The sequence below is a fragment of the Schistocerca nitens genome, chromosome 9 (assembly GCF_023898315.1).
Source record: "Schistocerca nitens isolate TAMUIC-IGC-003100 chromosome 9, iqSchNite1.1, whole genome shotgun sequence".
NCBI classification, from domain to species: Eukaryota; Metazoa; Arthropoda; class Insecta; order Orthoptera; family Acrididae; genus Schistocerca; species Schistocerca nitens.
Genome location: NC_064622.1, coordinates 496,547,837 through 496,572,107, shown reverse-complemented (window position 1 = coordinate 496,572,107; position 24,271 = coordinate 496,547,837). Strand labels below are relative to the sequence as shown.

The 24,271-nt window shown below is 42.6% G+C and overlaps 1 protein-coding gene across 3 annotated transcripts in view; it reads right to left on the bottom strand.

Moving 5' to 3' along the window:
- The window catches only part of LOC126203673 (TRAF-type zinc finger domain-containing protein 1-like), a 63,607-nt gene that overhangs the window by 16,627 nt on the left and 22,709 nt on the right, over positions 1–24,271 (bottom strand). For all 3 annotated transcript variants that reach the window (XM_049938037.1, XM_049938038.1, XM_049938039.1), the window contains 2 exons: positions 13,689–13,916; positions 2,844–3,028 (listed from right to left, as the gene is read on the bottom strand). In XM_049938037.1, the coding sequence (XP_049793994.1) occupies positions 2,844–3,028; positions 13,689–13,916 (413 nt within the window). The remainder of the gene's footprint in view (positions 1–2,843; positions 3,029–13,688; positions 13,917–24,271) is intronic.

Sequence of the window (24,271 nt, the reverse complement as noted above, 5' to 3'; positions counted from 1 at the left end):
ACGATTTTTACCCTCCATGACGCCCTCCAATACTAAATTGGTGATCCTTTGATGCCTCAGAACATGTCCTACCAACTGATCGATTCTTCTAGTCAAGTTGTGCCACAAATTCCTCTTCTCCCCAATTCTGTCCAGTACTTCCCCATTAGTTATGTGATCTACACATCTAATCCCCAGCATTCTTCTGTAACACTAAATTTCGAAACCTTCTATTCTCTTCTTGTCTAAACTATTTATTGCCCATGTTTCACTTCCATACATAGCTACACTGCTACACTCCATACAAATACTTTCAGAAAAGGTTTCCTGACATTTCAATCTATGCTCGATGTTAAGAAATTTCTCTTCTTCAGAAACGCTACCCTTGTCATTGCAGTCTACATTTCATATCCTCTCTACTTCGAACATCATGTTATTTTGCTCCCCAAATAGCAAAACTCCTTTACTACTTTAAGCGTCTCATTTCCTAATCTAATTCCCTCAGCATCACCCGACTTAATTCGACTACTTTCCATTATCCTCGTTTTGCTTTTGTTGATGTTCATCTTATATCCTCCTTTCAAGACACTGTCCATTCCGTTCCACTGCTCTTCAAAGTCCTTTGCTGTCTCTGACAGAATTACAATGTCATCAGTGAACCTCAAAGTTTTTATTTCTTCTCCATGGATCTTAATACCTACTCCGAATTTTTCTTTTGTTTCCTTTATAGCTTGCTCAATATACAGATTGAATAACATCGGGGATAGGCTACAACCCTGTCTCACTCCCTTCCCAACCATTGCTTCTCTTTCATGCCCCTCTACTCTTATAATTGCCGTCTGGTTTCTGTACAAATTGTAAACAGCCTTTTGCTCCCTCTATTTTACCCCTGCCACCTTTAGAATTTGAAAGAGAGTATTCCTGTCAACATTGTCAAAAGCTTTCTCTAAGTCTACAAATACTAGAAACATAGGTTTGCCTTTCCTTCATCTATCTTCTAAGATAAGTCATATGGTCAGTATTGCCTCACGTGTTCCAACATTTCTACAGAATCCAAACTGATGTTCCCCCGAGGTCGGCTTCTACCAGTTTTTCCATTCGTCTGTACAAAATTTGTGTTAGTGTTTTGCAGCCGTGACTTATTAATCTCATAGTTCATTAATTATCACACCTGTCAACACCTGCTTTCTTTGGGATTGGAGTTATATTCTTCTTGAAGTCTGAGGGTATTTCATATGTCTCAGAGCTGGCTCTCCCAAGACTAATAGTAGTTCTAATGGAGTGTTGTCTACTCCCGGGGCCTTGTTTTTGAACTTAGGTCTTTCAGTGCTCTGTCAAATTCTTCATGCAGTATCGTGTCTCTCATTTCATCTTCATCGACATCCTCTTCCATTTCCATAATATTGCCCTCAATACAGTGCCCTTGTATAGACACTCTATATACTCCTTCCACCTTTCTGTTTCACTTCTTTGCTTAGAACTGGTTTTCCATCTGAGCTCTTGATATTCATACAAGTCATTCTCTCTTCTCCAAACACCTCTTTAATTTTCATGTAGGCAGTATCTATCTTAGCCCTAGTGATATATGCCTCTACATCCTTACATTTGTCCTGTAGCCATCCCTGCTTAGCTTTTTTGCACTTCCTGCCTATCTGATTTTTGAGACGTTTATATTCCATTTTGCCTGCTTCATTTACTGAATTTTTATATTTTCTCCTTTCATCAATTAAATTCAGTGTCTCTTCTGTTACCCCAAGGATTTCCACTAGCCCTCATCTTTTTACCTAGTTGATCCTCTGCTGCCTTCACTATTTCATCTCTCAACACTACCCATTCTTCTTCTTCTGTATTTCTTTCCCCCGTTCTTGTCAGTTGTTCCCTAATGCTCTCTCTGAAACACTCTACAACCTATGGTTCTTTCAGTTTATCCAGATCCCATCTTAAATTCCCACCTTTTTGCAGTTTCTTCAGTTTTAATCTACAGTTCATAACCAACCGGTTGTGGTCAGAGTCCACATCTGCCCCTGGAAATGTCTTACAATTTAAAATCTGGCTCCGGATTATTATTACTGACACATTATCACTGAACTGATTAGCCAAAAATCCCAAATGGCTGATATAGTGCTATATCAGAAAGGATGCTTCTAAAACCTGAAAAGTAGCAATGCATGGCAGTTCCATTTCTTCTGCAACTATCAGAATACAGCACATTATATACTGCGGGCACAATGTTGTGGCAGTCGGTTACGAGTGTAAACAAACTAGAACTTGAGCCACCCGAGAGGAGAGGATCAGTGCAGGGAAACAAACCCACCTACTCATTGCAGGACTGGCAGCCTACACATGTAGTTACACTTCTACAAAAGCTGAACTGATGAGAGGTCATGGGTATCATCAGCCCCTTCTGTTGTGAAAACTGTACTGAAACCCCATGAAGGACCAGGATTAGTCTCTTCATTCATTTCAAAATAAGAAAGAAAACAATGAGTTATGCATAAGCCTATTCAAGGTGTTCATTCGTACATCTACCACGCAACTGCTTCCTTACGTCGGCAGTGTCATATAAGTGGTACTTTAGGTCTGACCTCTAGCAGTATCATATACCGCCCTAGCTCAGAACTTGCCCCCCCCCCCCCCCCTCCCCCCTCCACCAACTCCAACTGGAAAGTGGTACCTTAAAGTTAAAGTGTCTGTACAATACAGAGATATTTGCAAACAAATCAATCATGGCTAATTTCACATCTCTGAGTAAATGTTTTATCGTGTCTATTAGTGGCGATGTTTTGATCTTTTTGGGCAGAAAAGATCAAGAGAATTTCACAAACATTCTAAGCACAGGACTCAAAAATACAAAAATTACAAACCTCATGGAGAACTAACTGATTGGCAGGGACCATGGCATGGCAAAATTCACATGGCAGTGCCACTAATTCAGTCTCATCTCTTTCATATGGTGGTGTGTGCTGACGTTGTAATGAAGACGTCGTCTCCTGTTCCTGTTCAGACAGCCGCAGTGCCAGAAGACGATCGATATCAACTTCTTCCTGCCCTAGAAAGGAAAGCATGTGGTTACTACTTTACATGCATTATATGAAAAATCTTAGTTCCAATATACAATAATTGGGGCAATTAGTGCAAACAGTCTCCACGTTAATATCAGTAGTCAAGAAAACCTCTCCACAACCCCCCCCCCCCCCCCCCCAAAATCTTTCGCCATTTTTGATGAAGTAGCTTTATCTACATCAAAGTAATATCAGTTTACATTGAAGATGCATTTTTACTTCTTGATGCAGTTGAAACGGCACAATCATATATAAAATTGTTGAGGCTTTCGTGGCCACTTGTTGACAAACTGCCTATTGGCTTCTGTCTCGGGTTCTTCGGCCGACGTTCATCTAATGATTTTTCTGACGTTTCGCCAGCACGAGTGGCTGGCATTGTCAAAGCTTCACCCTCCATTGCAATGGAGGCAATGGAGGGTGAAGCTTTGACAATGCCAGCCACTCGTGCTGGCGAAACGTCAGAAAAATCATTAGATGAACGTCGGCCGAAGAACCCGAGACAGAAGCCAATAGGCAGTTTGACAATCATATATGTTATTAAGACCTCCTTCTGCCTGAGCAGTTAATCCTGAGACTGCTGTGGATGTATTAACACTGCAGAGTACCTTGCCCCCATGTGTTAAGGGTGTGTTTAAAACTTCCAGTGTCACAGATGTATTTGCTTGCACCATCGCACCCAATGCCATGCACTTCAGATGTATTTAGATGCTCTGCATCTCAGTTGCATGTTGACTGCAGATGTGTTGACACGCAGCTGAACTTCTACCTGTTCTTTCTTTGGACGCTGAAAGTTGTTGGAGAATTTGCGCATGTTTTCAAGTGCAGATGTTGCTGGTTCAAAGTCCAGTGTATGTTCCTGTTGTTATGCCACAGAATAATTTCTGTGTACATGCCTAATTTTTTTTAAGGTTCTACCCACCAAGCTCAGAGTTGAGGTGGCTAGTCTCGGCCAATATGCCAATCAGAATATCAACACGGCACACCGTCAATATAGTGGACGCACCAGGCAAGCATCGCCACACAACCTCCAAATGAGGTTGCATACAGTGCTCCACTGCAATAGTCAAATGCTGCAGAAAAACCTGAGCTCAGCGACACAGAGTAATTACTGAACCATTGTGGTGAGCTTGAACCTCCAATGCAGGCTAGGCTCTTCAAATAATGAGGCTTTTAGAGCTCAAATACACGTGCAGTCGTGCCGTTGTTCTGTCCTAGAACCAGAGAGAATGACGGTATATCGAGTTTCAGCGAAACTACAAAAAGCTAATGGTGGTCCACCTGCTACACACTTGCCAACTTAAAGATCGAGACACAGCTAATCGGACAAACCACAGCCATGCATTAGCCTTCCTCCACTAAGGGTCAATCATGGATATCTACAAGCTGTCGTCTCTACACCGTCCAAGTGTGGCACTTCTGACCAGCTCCCTAGCCAATTCGTGAACATCTGCAGCAGTCTCAGTTGATTTGTGGTGGATGACCAGGGCCTAGTCTTCACGACAATCAACCTCCTGCACCACAGTCAGTCATCTCGACCTAGACGCAAGATGGGCAGTCTACAACAGGACGTATCAACACTTCCTTGTGGCTCACGCATGTACCAGACCACCTTCCAACATACGGATATACTTTAGAAAATACTGCTGTGTCACTAATGCCTCTGTGTGTACTCTGGCCCACTCTCCCACTCTCCCACACTCCGTGCTCAGCCTCCTGCACACAAAGGGTCCCCATCTCCCCAGGTCGCAACACATTATACGAGAGTGGTATCCTATAGTTAGTCCTATTATTCCCCAGTTCTTTTTATAGGTGGAGTACTTTTCATTTTAACAAAGAGGATGACTCATTACCATGGCTGTTCAAAGGCAGAAAAACTGGGAATTTCAATTGATTATAGACCCTGTGGGAGTACTTTGGACATCCATTGGTCAGTTATATTATGTCTAGAGACTACTTTTGGTTAACTTTCAGACTAGTTCAGTAAAGTGGCACTTTCATCAATGCTGACACAGACAATTTCAAAATTAGGAACACTATTAGTGAAGCTGGACAGTGTTCTACAGGCATCCCCAGATCTACGATATTTCCAAACCGGGGCAAAAACTTGAAAGTGGTGCCCCATCCACCCACCAATGCAGCCTCATGCGGGAGGGGGGGGGCGGGGTTGGTTTGTGGGATTGAAGGAACCAGACTACTAGGGCCATCGGTCCCTTTTTCCATGAACTTGAAACCCCCACAAGGAATAAAAACAAACAATGGAGATGACAAGAGACAACACAGGACAAGCAAGGCACTGACAGAGACCAGAGAAAAGGAATTAAAATCACACAGAGTGTGACCGGCTGGCTGACCATAGAAAAAAGGGAAAAGCCAACCACCAAGAAACGCACTAAAAACCCCGGTCTAAAATCGCAGGCCAAAGGCCAGACTAAAAAAAAAAAAGGGGGACAAACCCCCTGCATGAATAAAATTCAAAACTAAATCTGCCATCGCAGCGTCATCTGATAAAAGTGCAGGAGGAGTATCAGGCAGCGCAAACGTCTGCCTGAGCAGAGTTAAGAGTGGGCAGTCCAACAAAATGTGGACCAGTCAAAAAGCTGACCCGCAGCGACATAAAGGTGGGTCGTCACGGCGCAATAAATAGCAGTGCGTTATCCAGGTATGGCCAATGTGCAGCCGGCAGAGGACAACAGAGTCCTTGCGAGAGACCAGCAAGTAGGAGCACCACTTACCGGTAGCCTCCTTGATGGTCCGAAGCTTGTTGGATGAAGGAAAGGTACACCATTCTTCACCCCAGCTGCGAAGTACTGTACCTTCTGCCGCAAAACTGACCTGAGGTCACTCTCAGAAAGGCCAATCTCCAAGGCTGGTGCACCGACAGCCTGTTTGGCCAGCGTGTCAACACGTTCATTTCCCAGGAAGCCTACATGACACGGGGTCCACAGAAAGACCACAGAGTGGCCGCAATGGGCACAAGTATGGAAGGACTCCTGGATAGCCGTCACCAGACGAGAGTGAGAGAAACACTGATCGATAGCTCGTAAACTGCTCAGGGAGTCACTACAGCTAACAAAGGACTCACCTGAGCAGGAGCGGATATACTCTAGAGCGCGAGAAATGGCGACCAGCTTGGCAGTGAAAACACTGCAGCCAGCCGGCAATTAGTGTTGTTCATAATGATCCCCTAGAGTAAGAGCAAAACCGACACGACCAGCAACCATTGAACCGTCAGTATAGATGACGTCAGAGCCTTGAAATGCAGCAAGGATTGAAAGAAAGCGACGGCGTAGGGCCCCAGGAGGGACTGAGGCCTTCGGGGCCCTGTGCTAAATCGAGCCAAGGCATGGGCGGGGCACACACCACAGGGGTATACGCATAGGGGCCCAGAAAAGAGGTGAAGATGGAAAACCTCAAGCCCAGAGAGAAGAGCTCTGATGCGAACTGTGATCATACACCCTGACCGGAGCCACCATTCCGGAAGGTGGATGACCGACTGAGGGAACAGTAGACGACAATTGGGATGCCTGGGCAAGCTACAAATGTGTGTATCATAAGCGGCCAGTAATCATTGGTGCTACATCTGCAATGGAGGGTCACCTGCCTCCACAAGTATGCTGTTGACAGGACTTGTCCGGAAAACTCCAGTGGCGAGTCAGATCCCTCTGTGAAGGATGGGGTCCAGCAAAGGCAATGGGGAAGGGGATGCTGAACCATAAGCCAGGCTCCCATAATCTAGACGGGACGGTATTAACGCCTGGTACAACCATAGAAGGTTAGACCGATCGCCATCCCTGCTGGTGTGACTCAAGCAACAAAGAGCATTAAGATGCCTCCAGCACGTTTGCTTAAGCTGCTTAATATGAGGCAGCCAAGTCAACCGGGTATCGAAAACCAACACCAAAAACTGATGCGTCTCCACCACAGCAAGAGGTTCACCGTCAAGATAAAGACGTGGCTCAGGGTGAACAGTGCGTCGCCAGCAGAAATGCATAACGCAGGTCTTGGCAGCTGAAAATTGGAAGCCCTGCACTATTGCCCAAGACTGCGCCTTTCGGATAGCGCCCTGCAGCTGCTGTCAGCAGCTGCAATGCTGGTGGCACTATAGTATAGGCAGAAGTCATCAGCATACAAGGAAGATGAGACAGATGTTACCACCGCGGCTGCTAGCCCATTAATTGTAATCAAAAAGAGGCAGACACTTAAGGCAGATCCTTGCGGTACCCCATTCTCCTGAAATCGGGGGAACTATGGGAGGCCGCAACTTGCACACGGAAGGAACGAAGTGACAGAAAATTTTGTATGAAAATCGGGGGCAGACCCCAAAGACCCCAAACAAGAAGCGTAGAGAGGATGTGATGTCGCCATGTCGTATTGTATGCCTTCCGCATGTCGAAAAAGACGGTGACCAGATGCTGTCGGATGGCAGTCTCCAGGCACACCAGATTATTGGCGGCAGAGTGGCCCTTACGGAACCCACCCTGAGACAGAGCCAGAAGGCCCCGAGACTCAAGTAGCCAACTCAACCTACGGCTCACCATGCGTTCGAGCAACTAGCACAGAATGTTGATGAGGCTAATGGGGCAGTGGCTGTCCACCTCCAGCGGGTTCTTGCCAGGTTTCAACACGGGTATTACGATGCTTTCCCGCCATTGCAACGGGAACTCACCCTCAACCCTGATACGGTTGAAAAGGTCTAGGAGGTGTCGCTGGCTGTCCACCGAGAGTTGTTTGAGCATCTGACAGTAGATGCAATCTGGCCCGGGAACCGTACCAGGGCAAGCGGCTAGGGCACTTTGGAATTCCCAGTCACTGAACAGAGCATTGTACGATTCAGGGTGGCACGTGTGAAAGGAAAGGCTCTGACGTTCCAACCGCTCTTTCAGGGAGCAGAAGGCCAGTCGGTAATTCGCAGAAGCGGAACTCTGAGCAAAACACTCCACTAAGCGGTTTGCAATTGTGTTGAAGTCAGTACAGACTGCTCCATTCAGTGAAAGTGCAGGTACGCTGACAGGGGTCTGATAGCCAAAGAGTCGCCTAATCTTGGCCCAAACCTGCGATGGAGAGGTACGGAGGCCAATGGTGGAGACATACCTCTCCCAGCAGTCCTGCTTGCATTGGCGAATGAGTTGGTGAGCTCGCGCACAGAGCTGTTTAAAGATTATGAGGTGTTCCAATGAGGGATGCCGCTTGTGACGCTGGAGTGCCTGCCTACGATCTTTAATCGCCTCAGCGATCTCGGGCGACCACCAAGGCACAGTCCTCCGCCAAGGGGACCCGGAAGAGCAGGGAATGGCAGATTCTGTGGCAGTAACGATGCTGGTGGTGGTCGAGTGAACAACCACTTCAATGGAGTCATTGGGAAGAGGTTCAATAGTGGCAATGGTGGTGAACAAGTCCCCGTCGGCCTTATTCATGGCCCATCTGTAGGGGCACCCAGAATAGTGACACTGTGGCAGTGGCAGTGACAGAAAGCAGTCACTACCGCACAAATCGTTATGCACACTCCAGTGGACAGATGGTAATAGGCTAGGGCTGCAGATAGAAAGGTCGATGGCGGAGTACATGCCATGCGCCACATTGAAATGTGAGAATGCACCATTATTTAAAAGAGAAAGGTCGAGCTGTTACAATATTTCAATACTTGCTCAACGATGCTGCCTCGGCCTGCTGCAACTGATCCACCCTACACAGGGTTATGGGCACTGAAGTCGCCCAGTAACAGAAAAGGTGGCGGCAATTGGGCTATCAGTGCAGCCAGGACATGCTGCGGGGCATCACCATCCGGTGGAAGATAGACAGTGCAGACAGTAACAGCCCGAGGAGTTCACACCTTAACAGCGACAGCCTCTAAAGGTGTTTGTAGAGGGACAGACTCGCTCTAAAGGGAGTGAAGGACGTAGATGCAGACGCCACCAGATACCCTCTCATAAGCTGCCCGGTTCCTATAATAACCCCGATAGCCATAGAGGGCGGAGGTTCGCATCACCGGAAACCTTCATTGCGGGTCATATACCCTGATGCCACTCATTCTGACCAAGGGCCCTCCCCACGGTTGCCACCCTGCCTCAGCAAGGGCCACCTGGCAGGATGGCCACTGCCGTGAGTCCCGATGCCCCATGGAGATAGGCATCTACTCCTTGGCATACATGGGGAGTTAACGGCGCAGGCATGAGCAGAGCGATCCCTGTGTTGTCACGGGGCTACAACCAACAGGGTACATGGCGGCCCCACCACAATGGACTGGTTACCGTGCTGGATATCAGGTGCAAGGAAGCCCATGGTTGTCGTCTCTGCAAAAAGCAACACTGCAAGGTGGAAATCGCACCCAGGAATGAATCCTGGCCAAGAGATGGAGAACGAGGGGACGGCAATGCGACGACGAGAAAGATGGCTAAAGGTCTCAATGCACGATGGTCACAATGCACCATGTAAGGTGCCCTTCCCCAATTGGCTCGCTCTTCAGAAGAATTTGGAAATATGGAGGTCAAACCCAAGAGGGGACAATCACATATAGGCTGAAACGTTTGAGACTCCATTCAGTTGCCTCTTACGACAGGCAGGAGTACCGCGGACCTATTCTAACCTCCGAACCCGCAGGGGGGGGGGGGGTAGAGTAGACTGATATTTCGAAACTGTGTTCATTACGTAGCAAACATATTTCTGAAGAGTTTGATGTATACAACATATATGTTCAAGGAAATGTAAGACACGTTATTCGATCTTAAGTGTGCCGAAGTGCAGTGCCATGCCACCCCATGCCATGCCTCTTCACACAGCATTCTTCTGTTGCATGTCACTGTACTTCCCTCTGTGGAATTCAAACGTGTGTCTTTTGTAGTGGAAGCCATCAAAACTATATTCACGACGTCCTTGACATCCTACCCCCTTTAAAAAATAACTCACAATTAATGCTGGGTGGGATTATTTATGACTGGGAGAATATCTCTTGTGACCAGGAGAATCAGAATCCCTCAGAAAATTTGCACTCTTTATTGTCTATTATCTAATAATTTTCTCTTTTGTGTGACATAAAATTAAATACAGGAAACAAAAACAGTAAAGAGAAGAGGCAAGCAAGACAGTACACATTTCTTCAGTTCTTGTGTCCCAGCATTTTTTTCTCTTTAATCTTGCTACAGCTTTACATGCCGTGCTTTCCTTTCTGCAAAAGAATCTATTATCTTATTAAACTTCATCAAACGTTTTGCTACTTGAAAACCCAAAATGTTGTTGTCTAATACTGAAAAAGCTTTTAATACGAATAGTACCAAAAATTGGTGTGGTTCCTTGATTTGACTGCATCTATTTCATCACTGTCTACTAGTTAACTGAAACAGGCCTTCTTAATATTGCAGCAGTTGTAACACGTGCCAAATAAGCGAGACTGTTTTGGCACAAATTGTCATTTTTATGCACCTCATTTACATAAATAACACAACAGAACATAATTCATGATTTACCAATATCAAATGCCTATTAGGCCTACCACAAGGAAAAAGTTTTACATTAGGAAATAGTTCCAAATTTCATTCATACGCTCCAGTTTCTCAAGCATGAGATCTGAAAGTAATAGTACCAAATTTTCATATAAAATTGAGATGATCATGTTCATCTGTATAATTTGAGTGATGTCCCCATTTCTTCTCCTGCCCCATTCTAACAAAAAATCTTGTCATCACTCATTCTGTAATGGTTCCTGCCACTGTCAAAACTTATTGGCTGGTTAACTTCAGTAACTCCCAACATATTCTCTGGTTAGGTGTCACTGTACGCATTCGTACAACACATTTTCTATGTTACTCCGAAGTAGAACTTAACGCACCTGCTAACCAGAGACTGCATAACTAGTAGCGCAGTGATCTGGCAAAAATTTTCTGTCAAGAGTTCATTGTCTTGGATACACTGAGAAGAAATATATAATCTTTCTTACCTATTATTCCTGTTTGTCTTTTATTTCCACCATCATAGTCTAAATCTATGAATTTCGCTAATTATTATAACAACACTGATCATTTGCACACTCAATCAACCACATAAACCAACACCGATTGGCATCCATCCATTCGAGTTTATTTTCTCAGCTCAACCCTTTTGTCTGGGGGAACTTTTTTTTTAATTTCTAGATGCAACGAGGACTCACATGGCAGAGGCATCACATACACTATGCACACATTCAAAAATCAACTTATGATTCTTAGACTGTGTTAAAAAATGTTCAAAAACCAACTGGGATGCATTTCAAAATCATATGAATAATTGATAGACCAACGCATGCTGGATGCTACGTGCTTTGTGAAACAAGGTTTTTTCCTTCAAGAATATAAATTTGGTGCCCCCTGAAACTACCACCCGGGGCAGGTATCCCACCCCCCCCCCTTCTCCCCCGTGATCTGGGCCTGTTTACAGCATATTTCAAATATACAAAAAAACTCTGCACTAACAAATTATTATTGTACTGCAGAGTGCAAATATCCTTCAGACATTTTATTCAAACCAAATGAAGGTGCACCAACAGAAATATGTTTCCACCATCTAAGGAAAGTGGTGATAGTAACAAAATTGTTTAACCTCAAACCCAATATGAAATACAGTTGTTTCATTAATTATTTTAATTTAATGACTACTGGAATTTTGGTGAAATGTTTTATCTATTACACAAGAAATTACATTTCTGCCTTGCAACTTTACTAATCCCAATCCAAAGCCTAGATACAAAAATTAAGACGGAAAATAACTACAATGAATCTACACATATTCAATTACTTTGTGTGTGTGTGTGTGTGTGTGTGTGTGTGTGAGAGAGAGAGAGAGAGAGAGAGAGAGAGAGAGAGAGAGAGAGAATACTCTATGAACATGTGCACTTAATTCTTGATTTCTCACGTTCCTTCAGATAACAGTTACCATAATGGCTTTAACTCACTATACTTCTCCAAAATATGCCCCGTCTTAAATATTTTAATGGAAGTAATGTGCAACACACTAGACAGTGAAATCCCTTTATAGGTTTTACAATCCCTTCATTATTTTAGCTGCTTACAGCAACAATTGTAGTCACTGGTTTCTGCTCCTCTGCTTATTTGTTCCTGTGCCCACAATGTCTGCAGAATATTGTACTATTCTCTCAGTAACCTTTGCTTTCTTACCTTCTAAAATATGTGCTGTTATTCTATATCCTCCTAAGGCCTTTTTTTGGTGCTGCTCTCATAACGTCTTCATGCTGCCTAATCAGTATAATTATTCTGTATTTGTGACGCATATCTAGACATGAGGTTCTTTTGACGTCCACATAGAATTGCTTCAGCCGAGTCACATTTCTGTTACTGACACAAAGCCAGTTTAATCTAAACTACCTAATATTTGTAATTTTCAGCTCACTATTGACAAAATATCATGGATATGTTCTCTAATATAGAGAAGTTTATGATGATCCAGTCATGAGACTAAATTACTTTCCAAAAGGTCTATTACCACTATTCCATGATCAGATTCATTGTTTATATATGTAACCAATAATTACCTATAATTATTGAATTGTAACATTATCACGTGAAATGAAGCAGAGGAAACTATGGATAAGAAATTGGTGTCCACTTAGTGATGAACATAAAATTTTTATCAACGTTGGTCAATTTCTTGCCATTCGTTGGTTTGCCATCATCACTGTTTCACCAGTCAGACGTTCACTCATCAACAAAGACAATGAACACATTATCAAAATTACTGTGTGTGCAATGGAAGTTACTGCAGTAGCAGACAAATGTACGTGGAGACAACCCTAAGATCTAATAGCAGAATTATACTGCCCACCATCTCAACTGCGAGAATATTTGACAGTATCACAAGAAGTATTCAGTAATCCTATTCCTTAACCCTCAGTAGAGAAAAGACTGCAGAAAAGTGAACATTCCCTTACCTGCATAAAAAAAGAAGCAACATAAAGGCATTGTCTCTTAATATACAAGATTTCAAAATTAGGAAAATGCTAAATTTTGATATTGATTTTGCTACCCATGAAGATTACTTGTTATTATCCCTCATTATGTTGTGTATACTATCTAGGAAAACACTGATGAAATTGCAGTAATCAGTGCAGAGAATTAAATTAAAAGCCAACAATAGCCTGAATTAAAAATTTTTTTTGTACATTGTGTTCCACAGCTCTGACTTTAGAAATGACGTTATATAACACTGTAGGCTGTTGTTTAAACTGCAGTTTACAATGTTATATAATGCCATTCCCCAAATAAAATAAGTATTATGTATAAAGCAACAACCACAGAGGCATAAAACAGAAATGTACCAGAAACACCCTTCATAGTAATTATAAAGCAAATTACATGTATGCTACGAACAATGGAAAATCGAGGATGGAATGTAACCACATTATGAAAAGGAAAGTTGCCACTCACCATACAGTGGAGATGCTGAGTTACAGATAGGCACAACAAAAAGACTGTTCCAAATAAAGCTTTTGGCCTGTAAGGCCTTTGTCAAAAATACGCATATTTTTGACGAAGGCCTTACAAGACGAAAGCTTTATTTGGAACAGTCTTTTTGTTGTGCCTATCTGCGACTCAGCATCTCCGCTATATGGTGAGTGGTAACTTTCCTTTTCATTACATGTATACCACCAGACAAAAATTTTACCTTTCTGAATGCTTTGTTTGTGCACTGCTTTGGGGGCACTCAAAGCTGTTGATGAATTAAGTTGTGGCATGTCATTGGTGCGTTTACTTGGTGACAGCCTATTGGAAGTGGCTGTTGGCCTCACAACATCCTGACTGGCATTTGAAACTTTACGCTGTCGCCCCAAGTCGTTGAGAACACTGGTAGGAACACTGCGAGAATGTAACCAAGATGGTGCTGGACCAGGTTCTGAAGCAAAGAGATTTTGTTCAAATTGTTACTGAATAATACTAAAGTATTGTTTAAAAAGAAAGTTCACTTGAGAAAATTATAATTACACGCAGATTGGCTGGGCAGTACTTTCCTTCAGGAGACAAAATTCCATAAATGTACATGTAAACAGTATTGGAATCTCACTTCCTGTTCCAACATTCATTCTCTCTGTAGTTGTGCAATGCTGAAGTATAAGAGTTAAATACAGTGGCATAAAAATTAAAGCAACAGACCACTATTTCTCAGTCCTGTATCTAGTTGATATAATCATACAAACTGTCAGCATTTGTCCATACGATCGTGTTCTGCACATAAGGCAGCATTCCAGTCAACGGACAATCATGCCAACAATAAAGTCGGGGTAGCTATCAAATGGGGTAGCATTTGCTGGGTACTCCCACATTCACAATCACTGTGTACACAGTCAGAGATGATTCAGTACAGCACAGAGATGCCTACAATACTCTTTGTGCTGGAGGGCCGTAGGAAGAATGGAAACAGGATTGACTCAGACTGATGTGGCCCAATGGGTTAATTTGAATCATTCCGTTGTTTCTCAGATGTGACGACGGTTCATAGAGACCAAAACTGTATCCGGAAGACCAGGGCATGGTCAATCACTTGTGACATCAGAAACAGACCAGGGAATGGCCAATCACTTGTGACATCAGAAATAGACCAGGGAATGGCCAATCACTTGTGACATCAGAAACAGAGTACCATTTTCAGCTGTAAGTGCATGATGGTACTGCTTTAGTACTGCACAGCAACTGGCATCTGACCTTGCAGCACCCACTGGGTGTGTTGTATTGAGGCAAATAGGATACAGAAGGCTTCGGCAGAGTGGTATTTCTTGTTGGAGACCTGCATTATGCGTATATTGTTGGAGACTTGCATTATGCGTAACTCTGATACATCTTCACAAAAGGGAGCATCTACAATGGAGTCGTCAACAAGCCACCTGGATGTTCACACAATGAGTCAATGTTCTTTCCACAGATGAGACCCAATTTGGTCTGAAGAGTAATTCTTGGATTACCATCTGTAGGGAGCACAGAGCATGATTTCAAAACCCAAACATTGTGGAAAGAGACCGATATCTATGAGGATCCCTTATGGTGCGGGCAGGGATTATGAAGATCACTTTAACATCTCTTCCAGAAATTGTATGGGTGGATCGGCATGTATTGTGTTGAGATCTTGTGACATCACGTGTGGTTGTTGCGAGGTGCCGTGGGACCAACTTCGTATTGATGGACGAAAATGCTCGACATCACAGAGCACGCGTAGTTGAGGTTTTCTTGGAAATGGAAGATACTGCACACAGAGTGTGGTCTGCTCGCTCTCCCAATTTGAATCCCACAGATCATGTCTGAGATGCATTATGGAGACAATCTGTCACATCAGCATCCACCAACCACTCTCCAAGCCTGTTGGAAGAATGGCCATTATTGCCTCAAAATGAGATTGATGACATCATTTACAGCATGTCCTACTGCTGTCAGCCCTGTACTGCTGCCAGAGGTGGTCACACCCCATACTGAGCACAATAACCAGTTATCGAAACGTGTGTGCAAATCCATTATATTGGAAAAAATGAACATTTTTATCACTGTTATGCATGTTGCAATTGTTTACATTCTGTATTCTTTCCATTGTTTGTACTTAACCATTACCCTTTTATACTGTTTTGTGGCAATTTTGCAAAATTTCTATCTGTTGCTTTAATTTGGACACCAGTGTATAAGTTTCAGTCATTTTTACAATGCCACGATTGATTTTATTTTATTAATATAAAATATACTACATTATACCATATTTATGGGAATCTAATGCGCCGTCAAATGTAATGTGCATGTTTTGGAAAGATTTTTGATGTGCAGGAACGTGTACATTGCATATTTTCGTATTACGAAAGTATAAATTCGAATTCCACTAAACACCGCATATTACTTTCTGAAGCATTAAAATTGAGATATCGATGCACATGATCTCACCAGCCGATGACAGTGGATATGCAGAGCATAGGACACGTGATGTAGTCAGCCAATAGCACATCAATATGAAGTAGCACAAACACACAAACAAGAAAAGTTAATGGTTTAACTTAATGTACACAGTGTTACTGCAAGAAAAAAAGAAGCTTTCACACAAAATATTGTGTCTCTAAGATAAATAAGCCACAAGAAAAGTTAATATTTCACATACAATGTTGAACTTTTTTGCACATTTTACACTTTAAGATACATCACACAAATGTGCCAGTAAAATTTTTAACAACGACATTAATCTTTAATCTTCTTGGCTCAAAATTCTTCTAAATGGTCTCTCAAAGAATTTATTTTTAAATGAGAGTCAAACGCTCTGTTAAGAAATTCATCATACATTCTCGCACAGAGTTCATCTTGCATAAAAGGAAATTCACTTTGTAAGTAAAGCTTTTCGAACAACCACTCGCAATATTTTCCGGCTACCTATCAGAAATAGGTTCATTTCAGCAGTTGCCAGAGAGCACCAGATAATGGCGTCACCGCGCTTGCGCAGCTACGATCACGCTGCAAGCCCGTATGTTCATATGTGTAAAACATTAAAAGATCTAAAATTATGCCATAAAAAGAACAAGACATTAGATGATACTCCAAGAACAATGGAATTTCGTGAACCATAGTAAAATGCATAATTCGGCTTACAGTGTACATTCGTACACTATGTGATCAAAAGCATCCGGACACCTGGCTGAAAATGACTTACAACTTCGTGGTGCCCTCCATCGGTAATGATGGAATTCTATATGGTGTTGATCCAACCTTAGCCTTGATAACAGCTTCCAATCTCGCAGGCATACGTTCAATCATGTGATGGAAGGTTTCTTGGGGAATGGCAGCCCATTTTTCTCGGAGTGCTGCACTGAGGAAAGGTATCAATGTTGGTCAGTGAGGCCTGGCACGATGTCGGCATACCAAAACATCCCAATGGTGTTCTATAGGATTGAAGTCAGGAGTCTGTGCAGGCCAGTCCACTACAGGGATGTTATTGTCGTGTAACCACTCCGCTACAGGCCGTGCATTATGAACAGCTGCTCGATCATGTTGAAAGATGCAATCGCCATCCCCGAATTGCTCAAAAGTGGGAAGCAAGAAGGTGCCACCCAAAACAAGAAGGGGTGCAAGCCCCCTCCATGAAAAACATGACCACACAATAACACCACCGCCTCCAAATTTTACTGTTGGCACTACATACGCTGGCAGATCACCACATTTTGTACTGTGATTTGTCACTGCACACAACTTTTTCCACTGTTCAATTGTCCAATGTTTACGCTCCTTACATGAAGCTAGGCATCGTTTGGCATTTGCCGGCATGGTATGTGGCTTATGAGCAGCCGCTCAAGCACGAAATCCAGTTTTCTCACCTCCCGCTTAAGTGTCATAGTACCTGCAGTGGATCCTGATGCAGTTTGGATTTCCTGTGTGATGGTCTGGATAGATGTCTGCCTATTACACATTACGACTGTCTTCAACTGACAGCAGTCTCTGTCAGTCAACAGACGAGGTCGGCCGGTACGCTTTTGTGCTATGTGTGGCCCTTCATGTTTCCACTTCACTATCACATCAAAAACAGTGGACCTAGGGATGTTCAGGAGTGTGGAAATCTCGCGTATAGACATATGACACAAGTGACACCCAATCACCTGACCACGTTCGAAGTCTGTGAGTTCTGCGGAGCACCCCATTTTGCTCTCTCACGTTGTCTAATGACTACTGACGTAGCTGATATGCAGTAGCTGGCAACACAATGCACCTAATATGAAAAATGTATGTTTTTGGGGGTGTCAGGATACTTCTGATCACGTAGTTTATGCCCAGATTCGAATGTAAACTTTCGTGGAGTACCAGTTTATCTCGTGTTTGGTTCTTTATTATGGCATAATGCTGTATGTGCTAGAGCATGAAAACATGCACTTGAAATGCAGCGAACAGTTGAAACTAGCCAGTAGTGTGGAATAAACACTTCGTTTCAAATAAATTTACTACCTCTGCGGAAAAGATTAATAAAAGCCACATATCTTTAGCAAACTGACAAAAATAACTTAATTGTTCTGCAAGGTGATTAATGCTCGACTGTTAGAAAGGTCGAAATAAAATAAAATCTGAAACTAGCAACGTATTTTAGCCTTCCGTAATTATGTGAATGTATTTTAATTCACTTGATAGTACCCGGTCACAAAAACACGATTTGTTTCCATTTGGCATAAGAGCAAGAAACGAAGAGGAAACAGCAAAATCACTAACTGTAAACACGGGTCACCTCCCCACTACAACTCAGACTGCTCTGTGCATCAGCTCCAGATCTACAATATTTCCGAACTGGGGCAGTACTAGGCGGTGGCGTGATGGTGGGATCGAACTGGTATTCACCGTATAGGCATGGTTGAACTATAAACAACACGAGCTGTGTACTTCCTTCTTGGTGGAATGATGAACTGATAAGCAGTCAAACCCCCTCCATCTAATAGGTGCTGCTCATACATGGTTGTTTACATCTTTGGGTGGGTTTAGTGACATCTCTGAACACTCAAAGGGATTGTGTCTGTGATACAATATCCACAGTCAACATCTATCTTCCAGAGTCTTGGAACCGGGCTGATGCAAAACGTTTTTTTATGTGTGTGTATACCAGCTCTGAACTCGATAACTTCCTACTCAATTTATGTCTTCCTTACTTTAATTCACAGATACCATTCCTGTATTTTCCTGCTAGAGTTTAATAAACGTTTTGCTACCAGTAAGAAATACCAGTGAATGATTCAAGTTTGTACTCAAATCTAATGCGCCATCAAATCTTATGCACACCCCAATTTTGAGTACTTCGTATGGTAAAAAGAAAAAAGTGTTCACTAGACTTGCGTAAATACGGTAATACAACATACAATAACAAGAGTGATACAATACTTGGTGATGCAATCAGCATCATCTTTGTCAATGACTGTCTGTCAATGTTCAAACAGAAATTGTAACGTCTCCTTCGAATTTAAGAAATCTATTAGACAGTTGCTAAGAGAAGCTTCATCATGAAACACTTTTTCCTGGAAGTTGTGTGTGTGTGTGTGTGTGTGTGTGTGTGTGTGTGTGTGTGTGTGTGTGTGTGTGTGTCATTCAGCCATTACACCCATGGCAATCCTGACCATACTCGGGAGTGGTTTTTTGTGGAGAGAGAACATGAGTTTAATGAGAGTTTCCTTTTCAATAGCAACAGCGAGTCATCTCAGCTGTTCAATACAGGTGGCAGCTCTTATTGTTTCATTATTAGGTAGCAATTTGTAATTAAGGATTTTTGTCTGGTTCCACAGAAAGCTTGGCACATTATTTTTTGAATGTGTGCACCATCCTCTACAAGTGTTGTTTGATTTTCAAGCCATTCCTTCCTCTTCTTCAGTTTTACATATAGATAATCCCTCTTAAGCCACGTAGTAATGGCCCGGCAAAGGACAAACATAGTTATTAGTACATTTTTTCAATGGTCCTTCTGCAAATGGTGCATAATGGCCGTGTGATTGCATTCCATAATTTGTGTCAATTCCTGTGTCATTTGGCAATGACTATTATGGATCAACTTATTCAGGCAATTTTCATCCTAAAGAGAAGGCTTCCACTATGTTCCCTTCCATACACATAGTAAATACTTCTTGTGGTTTCTGCACCAGTAGATTCTCAATTAAATTCACAGTCTTAAGTGTTCATTTTTGTCTACTTGACGTTCCATACCGATTAGCCTTGAAAATGATCAAAACGAGCTGTTATCAACATAAAAGTGGCTGTTCACAACAATAAAACACTAAACCGAAGAAACACAGCCGAATAACGATAAATGGAAGCTTCACAATGCAGTGGTGCTAACCTGATGATAAATGACACGGACTTATGCACTAACAAAATACTTTTTTTTTAATTTCTTTTAAAAGACAACATAGCAGTCAACGTTCTTCAACTGAGAGTTCCAGGCTGATACGGTTATTTAATTGAGATATATACAACTGCACAGAAAAAGACGTATATTAGAGAGTAGAACAGGAAGAGGTCTTAATGGTACTGATTCATGTGTGTACTCTCAGCCACAAATCACAAGATATGACAAACATAAAAGATGGTGGTGGTGGTGATGATGATGATGATGGATGTTGATGTTGACAGTGTGTGTCATTATTTCAGAGAAAAAACTGTCCTTAAAGGTGACCATGACTCGAATAGATGATGGTTTTTGTTTTGGTTTGAATGATAGATTGGCCATCAATAGCCACAGTATGTGTATATTAATGACTGGGATGAAAATACTAAGAGAAAAACAAGTTTTGCAAAAATGTTTTCATCAGTTCCTTATCACAGGCTAATGTAACACACCAAAGTCTTGATCCTGCAGAACTATTGGAATACCCAGTTTCTGAACACAGTTTTATCTGCCATTACCTACCTTACTTTAACTTTGCTGCCGGTATCACCAAATTTCATTCCTGCAGAACAGAATGAGTTGATCACAGGTAGCCTGTTTGAAGATGGTCTCATATCCCTGTAACACATCTAGATGCAATAGCTGTCCCATACATCCTCCCGCCACCACCTACTCCAGTCTTGTCAAAAATATTACCTATCCCTCCCACCATCACCTACTAGAGTCCTGTCACAACCAACCAACAAGCTGTCTGCTTGCATGAATGGCCAACTGTGGCCAAGAAACATGTGGATCACCCTGTTGCTGAGCACGCCGCCAACACGATGTCCTTCATTTCAATGACTGCTTCACAGCCTGTGTCATCTGGATCCCTCTTGCTACCACCAGCTCTTCTGAATTGCGCAGGAGTGAACTCTTCCAGCAATAAATTCTACATTCCAGTAACCATCCTGGTCTCAATTCTCATTAATCACTGTCTTTACCCTATCTCATCCCTTCCCTATTTGCATTCCAGCACCACACAGCCCTCTATCACAAATGCCGCCAGTCATCCACCCCCCCCCCCCCCTTTCCCCGTCCTCTGTCTCACCTCCTGACTGCACCTAGCTGCCCTATTCTCCACCTCGTCCCTGCACTCTCCTTGCAGCACTTACTGCTCGCAGTCTGGCTCCAGCTGATAGAGACTGTGGTCATGTGTGAGTCATGTTTCTGTGAGTGTGTGTATACTGTCTAATTCTGACAAAGGCCTTATCCGCTGAAAGATACTTATGTGAAAGTCGTTTTGTTGCGCCTTTCTGCAACTCAGTGTGTCCGCTATATGGTGAATAGCAACTATTGTTTTAATTACATTGTTACAAGTATCCAAATAAGATGATATCACCTATGTGATACTATCAGCAGAACAGTGGTCGTCAACAGATGGGTATGTCCAGTTTTTGCACAATTAAGAAGGGCTTAATGAAATCAGTCCCTTTGTCTAAAGAGGAAGAGAGAGAAACAAAAACATTGGGAAATTGGGATGGTGGGGCATACCTTCCTGCTTGTCACTATTCACTGCAAAACTAATGGCAAGTTTTCATAAGTGCCAGGCTTCACATCAGGAAAGGGAAGCAAAACTTTAAATTGTAAAAGGAAAGGGTAGGTTACATCAAGCTATGCAAGGATACACCAAGAATGCTAAAGTCACACAGTCACTTTGGAGCATCACCCTGTTGGTGAGGGTTCCCAGCTCACCTGATGGCTCTGTTCTCACTAACATTTTAAAGCACTATTAGAATACCCCTGTCAAGGCATAATGCATCACCAAAAAGGCAGGGTAAAAACAACACAATTGTTGAAAATAAAATCCCATAAGGATCAGTGAGAGTATACAGAGCACTGGATATGAACAAAAACACACTGTAGAGCTGGTTTACAAAACTCAAGACCGTGAGGGCCTACACAAATATGGGGCAATGAGAGATGACGACATTACTAAAAAATTGCCTCAAAGTGTCAGTCCTCAGTCCAAATACCAACTTTAGAGTGGTGATTTTCCTTTCCTTGAACTACAATATAGTAGCACCTGTATTGTCGTAGCACCTGTATTATTCAAAATTACAATGCAATGTTGACGACACTGGGCAAGTGACTTTCAAGTAAAATGTCTCCCCGATACGGGAATACTCACAATGGCTGCATGAGTACAGTTTGTAGACACGTAGCTGGTGACATGGAAGTTTGGGTCTCGCCATGAGTCTTACTTGGATAGCCAATGGTAAAGTGACCACCCATAAGTGAGAAATACGGGTTCGATCCCCAATCCAGCACAAATTTTCATTGTCGTCATTCCATTATACAACCGACAGTTGACCATATTCACAACTGTGAATACATTTAATGTATTTCCTTTAACTTTGTTCACTATCACTGACCGTAGGTGTTGCGTTACACAGGCAACCTCTAAGAATCTACATGTCACTTAAAGATTGTAGCACTTCACTTCACCTGCCGAGGACTGATGAAAAAGATGAATTTCTGCTGTCTTCTTGACTGCCGCGACTGCCTCCGAGTGCTTTGTTCTTTCCATATGGCTGATGAGGACCATTTTCCATATGCTGCTTAGAGTGAAATACTTGCTGAACAGTGCGCAGTACACCTAGAACTCTAACGTAATGTCGGCCTCTATATGCTCAAAATTTCAGCCATTTAGCACTGGTTGCCTGGTTTCACCATGATCTACAACCTGAACATTGCAAGAGCTGTCACAATACTGAGGATGGGAAGTTGTTTGTTGACAATATTCCCACAGCAAGCAAAAGCTGCTGTGCCTTTGAAGGTGAGTCCAAACATGGGCAAATGGACAGATAGTGATCATGTCAAACACTCCAAGTGTTGCAGAAAGCCTTGCGAAGTACAAGGGCTGTGGTTCAAGTTACAACCCCCTTCCATATTAGCTAGCCACACACGAGTGGATTTTCCCAATGGGCTGCGCATATTTCTGGCTGATTCTTGGGAATCTGCAGTCCCTGCCTGAGCTTTGTGGCAGCCCAGCCTTGAGACTGTCCACGCAGTTTTTGCGACTGGTTATCTGGCCTGACAGCCAACTAAACACATGTGCAGACCTTGCAACAGGCCACAGCCAGTCACGAAGTACGCTGAGCTGCTCTCTGTGAACACATTGGTTTCTGTCACTCTCACAGCACTGCACTCGTGCCAAGTACCCTGCAAACTTTTTCACACAATTTTAAAGATACAATTTGGCGAAAAACATTTTTTTTCATTAATTATAGCTTTATATGTTAACTTCATGATGAAGTGCCTATTATTCCATTAATGGTGCAGCGTGAAATTCAAATTTGTTGTAATAAAACGTAGGGGTTGCTATGAATTTGCATTTGGTGCATATTAGACCATGTACTGCTGCTCATGAAATTTGGGGGAGGGGACCAAACAGCAAGGTCATTGGTCCCATCGGATTAGGGAAGGAAGTTTGCCGTAGCCTTTCAAAGGAACCATCCCGACATTTGCCTGAAGCGATTTAGGAAAATCGCAGAAAACCTAAATCAGGATGGCGAGATTGGGTTTAAACCGTCATCCTCGCAGATGCGAGTTCAGTGTCCTAACAACTGAGTCACTTTGCTCAGTAAAATGGGTTGCAATATAGTACATTCATTTCTGCAAGTGCGTGAACTAGAGTGGAGTATCCGCAACATCCCTTAGGATCATAAATAGTTTGAGGTATCGAAACAAGATTTTGGCACATTATAGCATGGAAAGAGGAGAATATTTGTTATATGATCAACATGGAGAACTTTCTTATGTGCTCTGATATTTGAGTAACTGTAGACTTTTGCAATGGAATGGATGTAATTTCTTAAGTCTTTGGATAGCTGATGAAACAAGAATTAGTGTGGCTTTGCCACAAGATAAGAGAAGAAATTACACATTTGTTCCAATATAAAAAATGTGAAACTTCCTGCAGATTAAAACTGTGTGCCGAACCGAGACTCCTGCAGGAGAGCTTCTGTAAAGTTTGGAAAGTAGGAGACGAGGTACTCAGTTTCTCATTTAATAAGGCACTGTTTCAGGATTCTGTCACAATTGGAACAGCATTAGAATGTAAGTGATGTGACATTATGCAAACTCAACTTTGTTTTGCCAGAAGAAGCAAATTTTAACATGGCAATGAGAGAAATGTAGGTGATACTCTAAATTTGCCACTGATGAACGAGTGATTGTCAGGTGATAGCAAGTTTTAGTTGCTACAAGTATAATGATGGTGCTGGACCAATGACCACTTTGACAAACTTATACTATCATATCATGAAATTGACACAAACATTACACAAGTGAGTAAAGGTCAGACATAACAGATTGTTCGTTTGATTTGTTTTAGGGTGGGA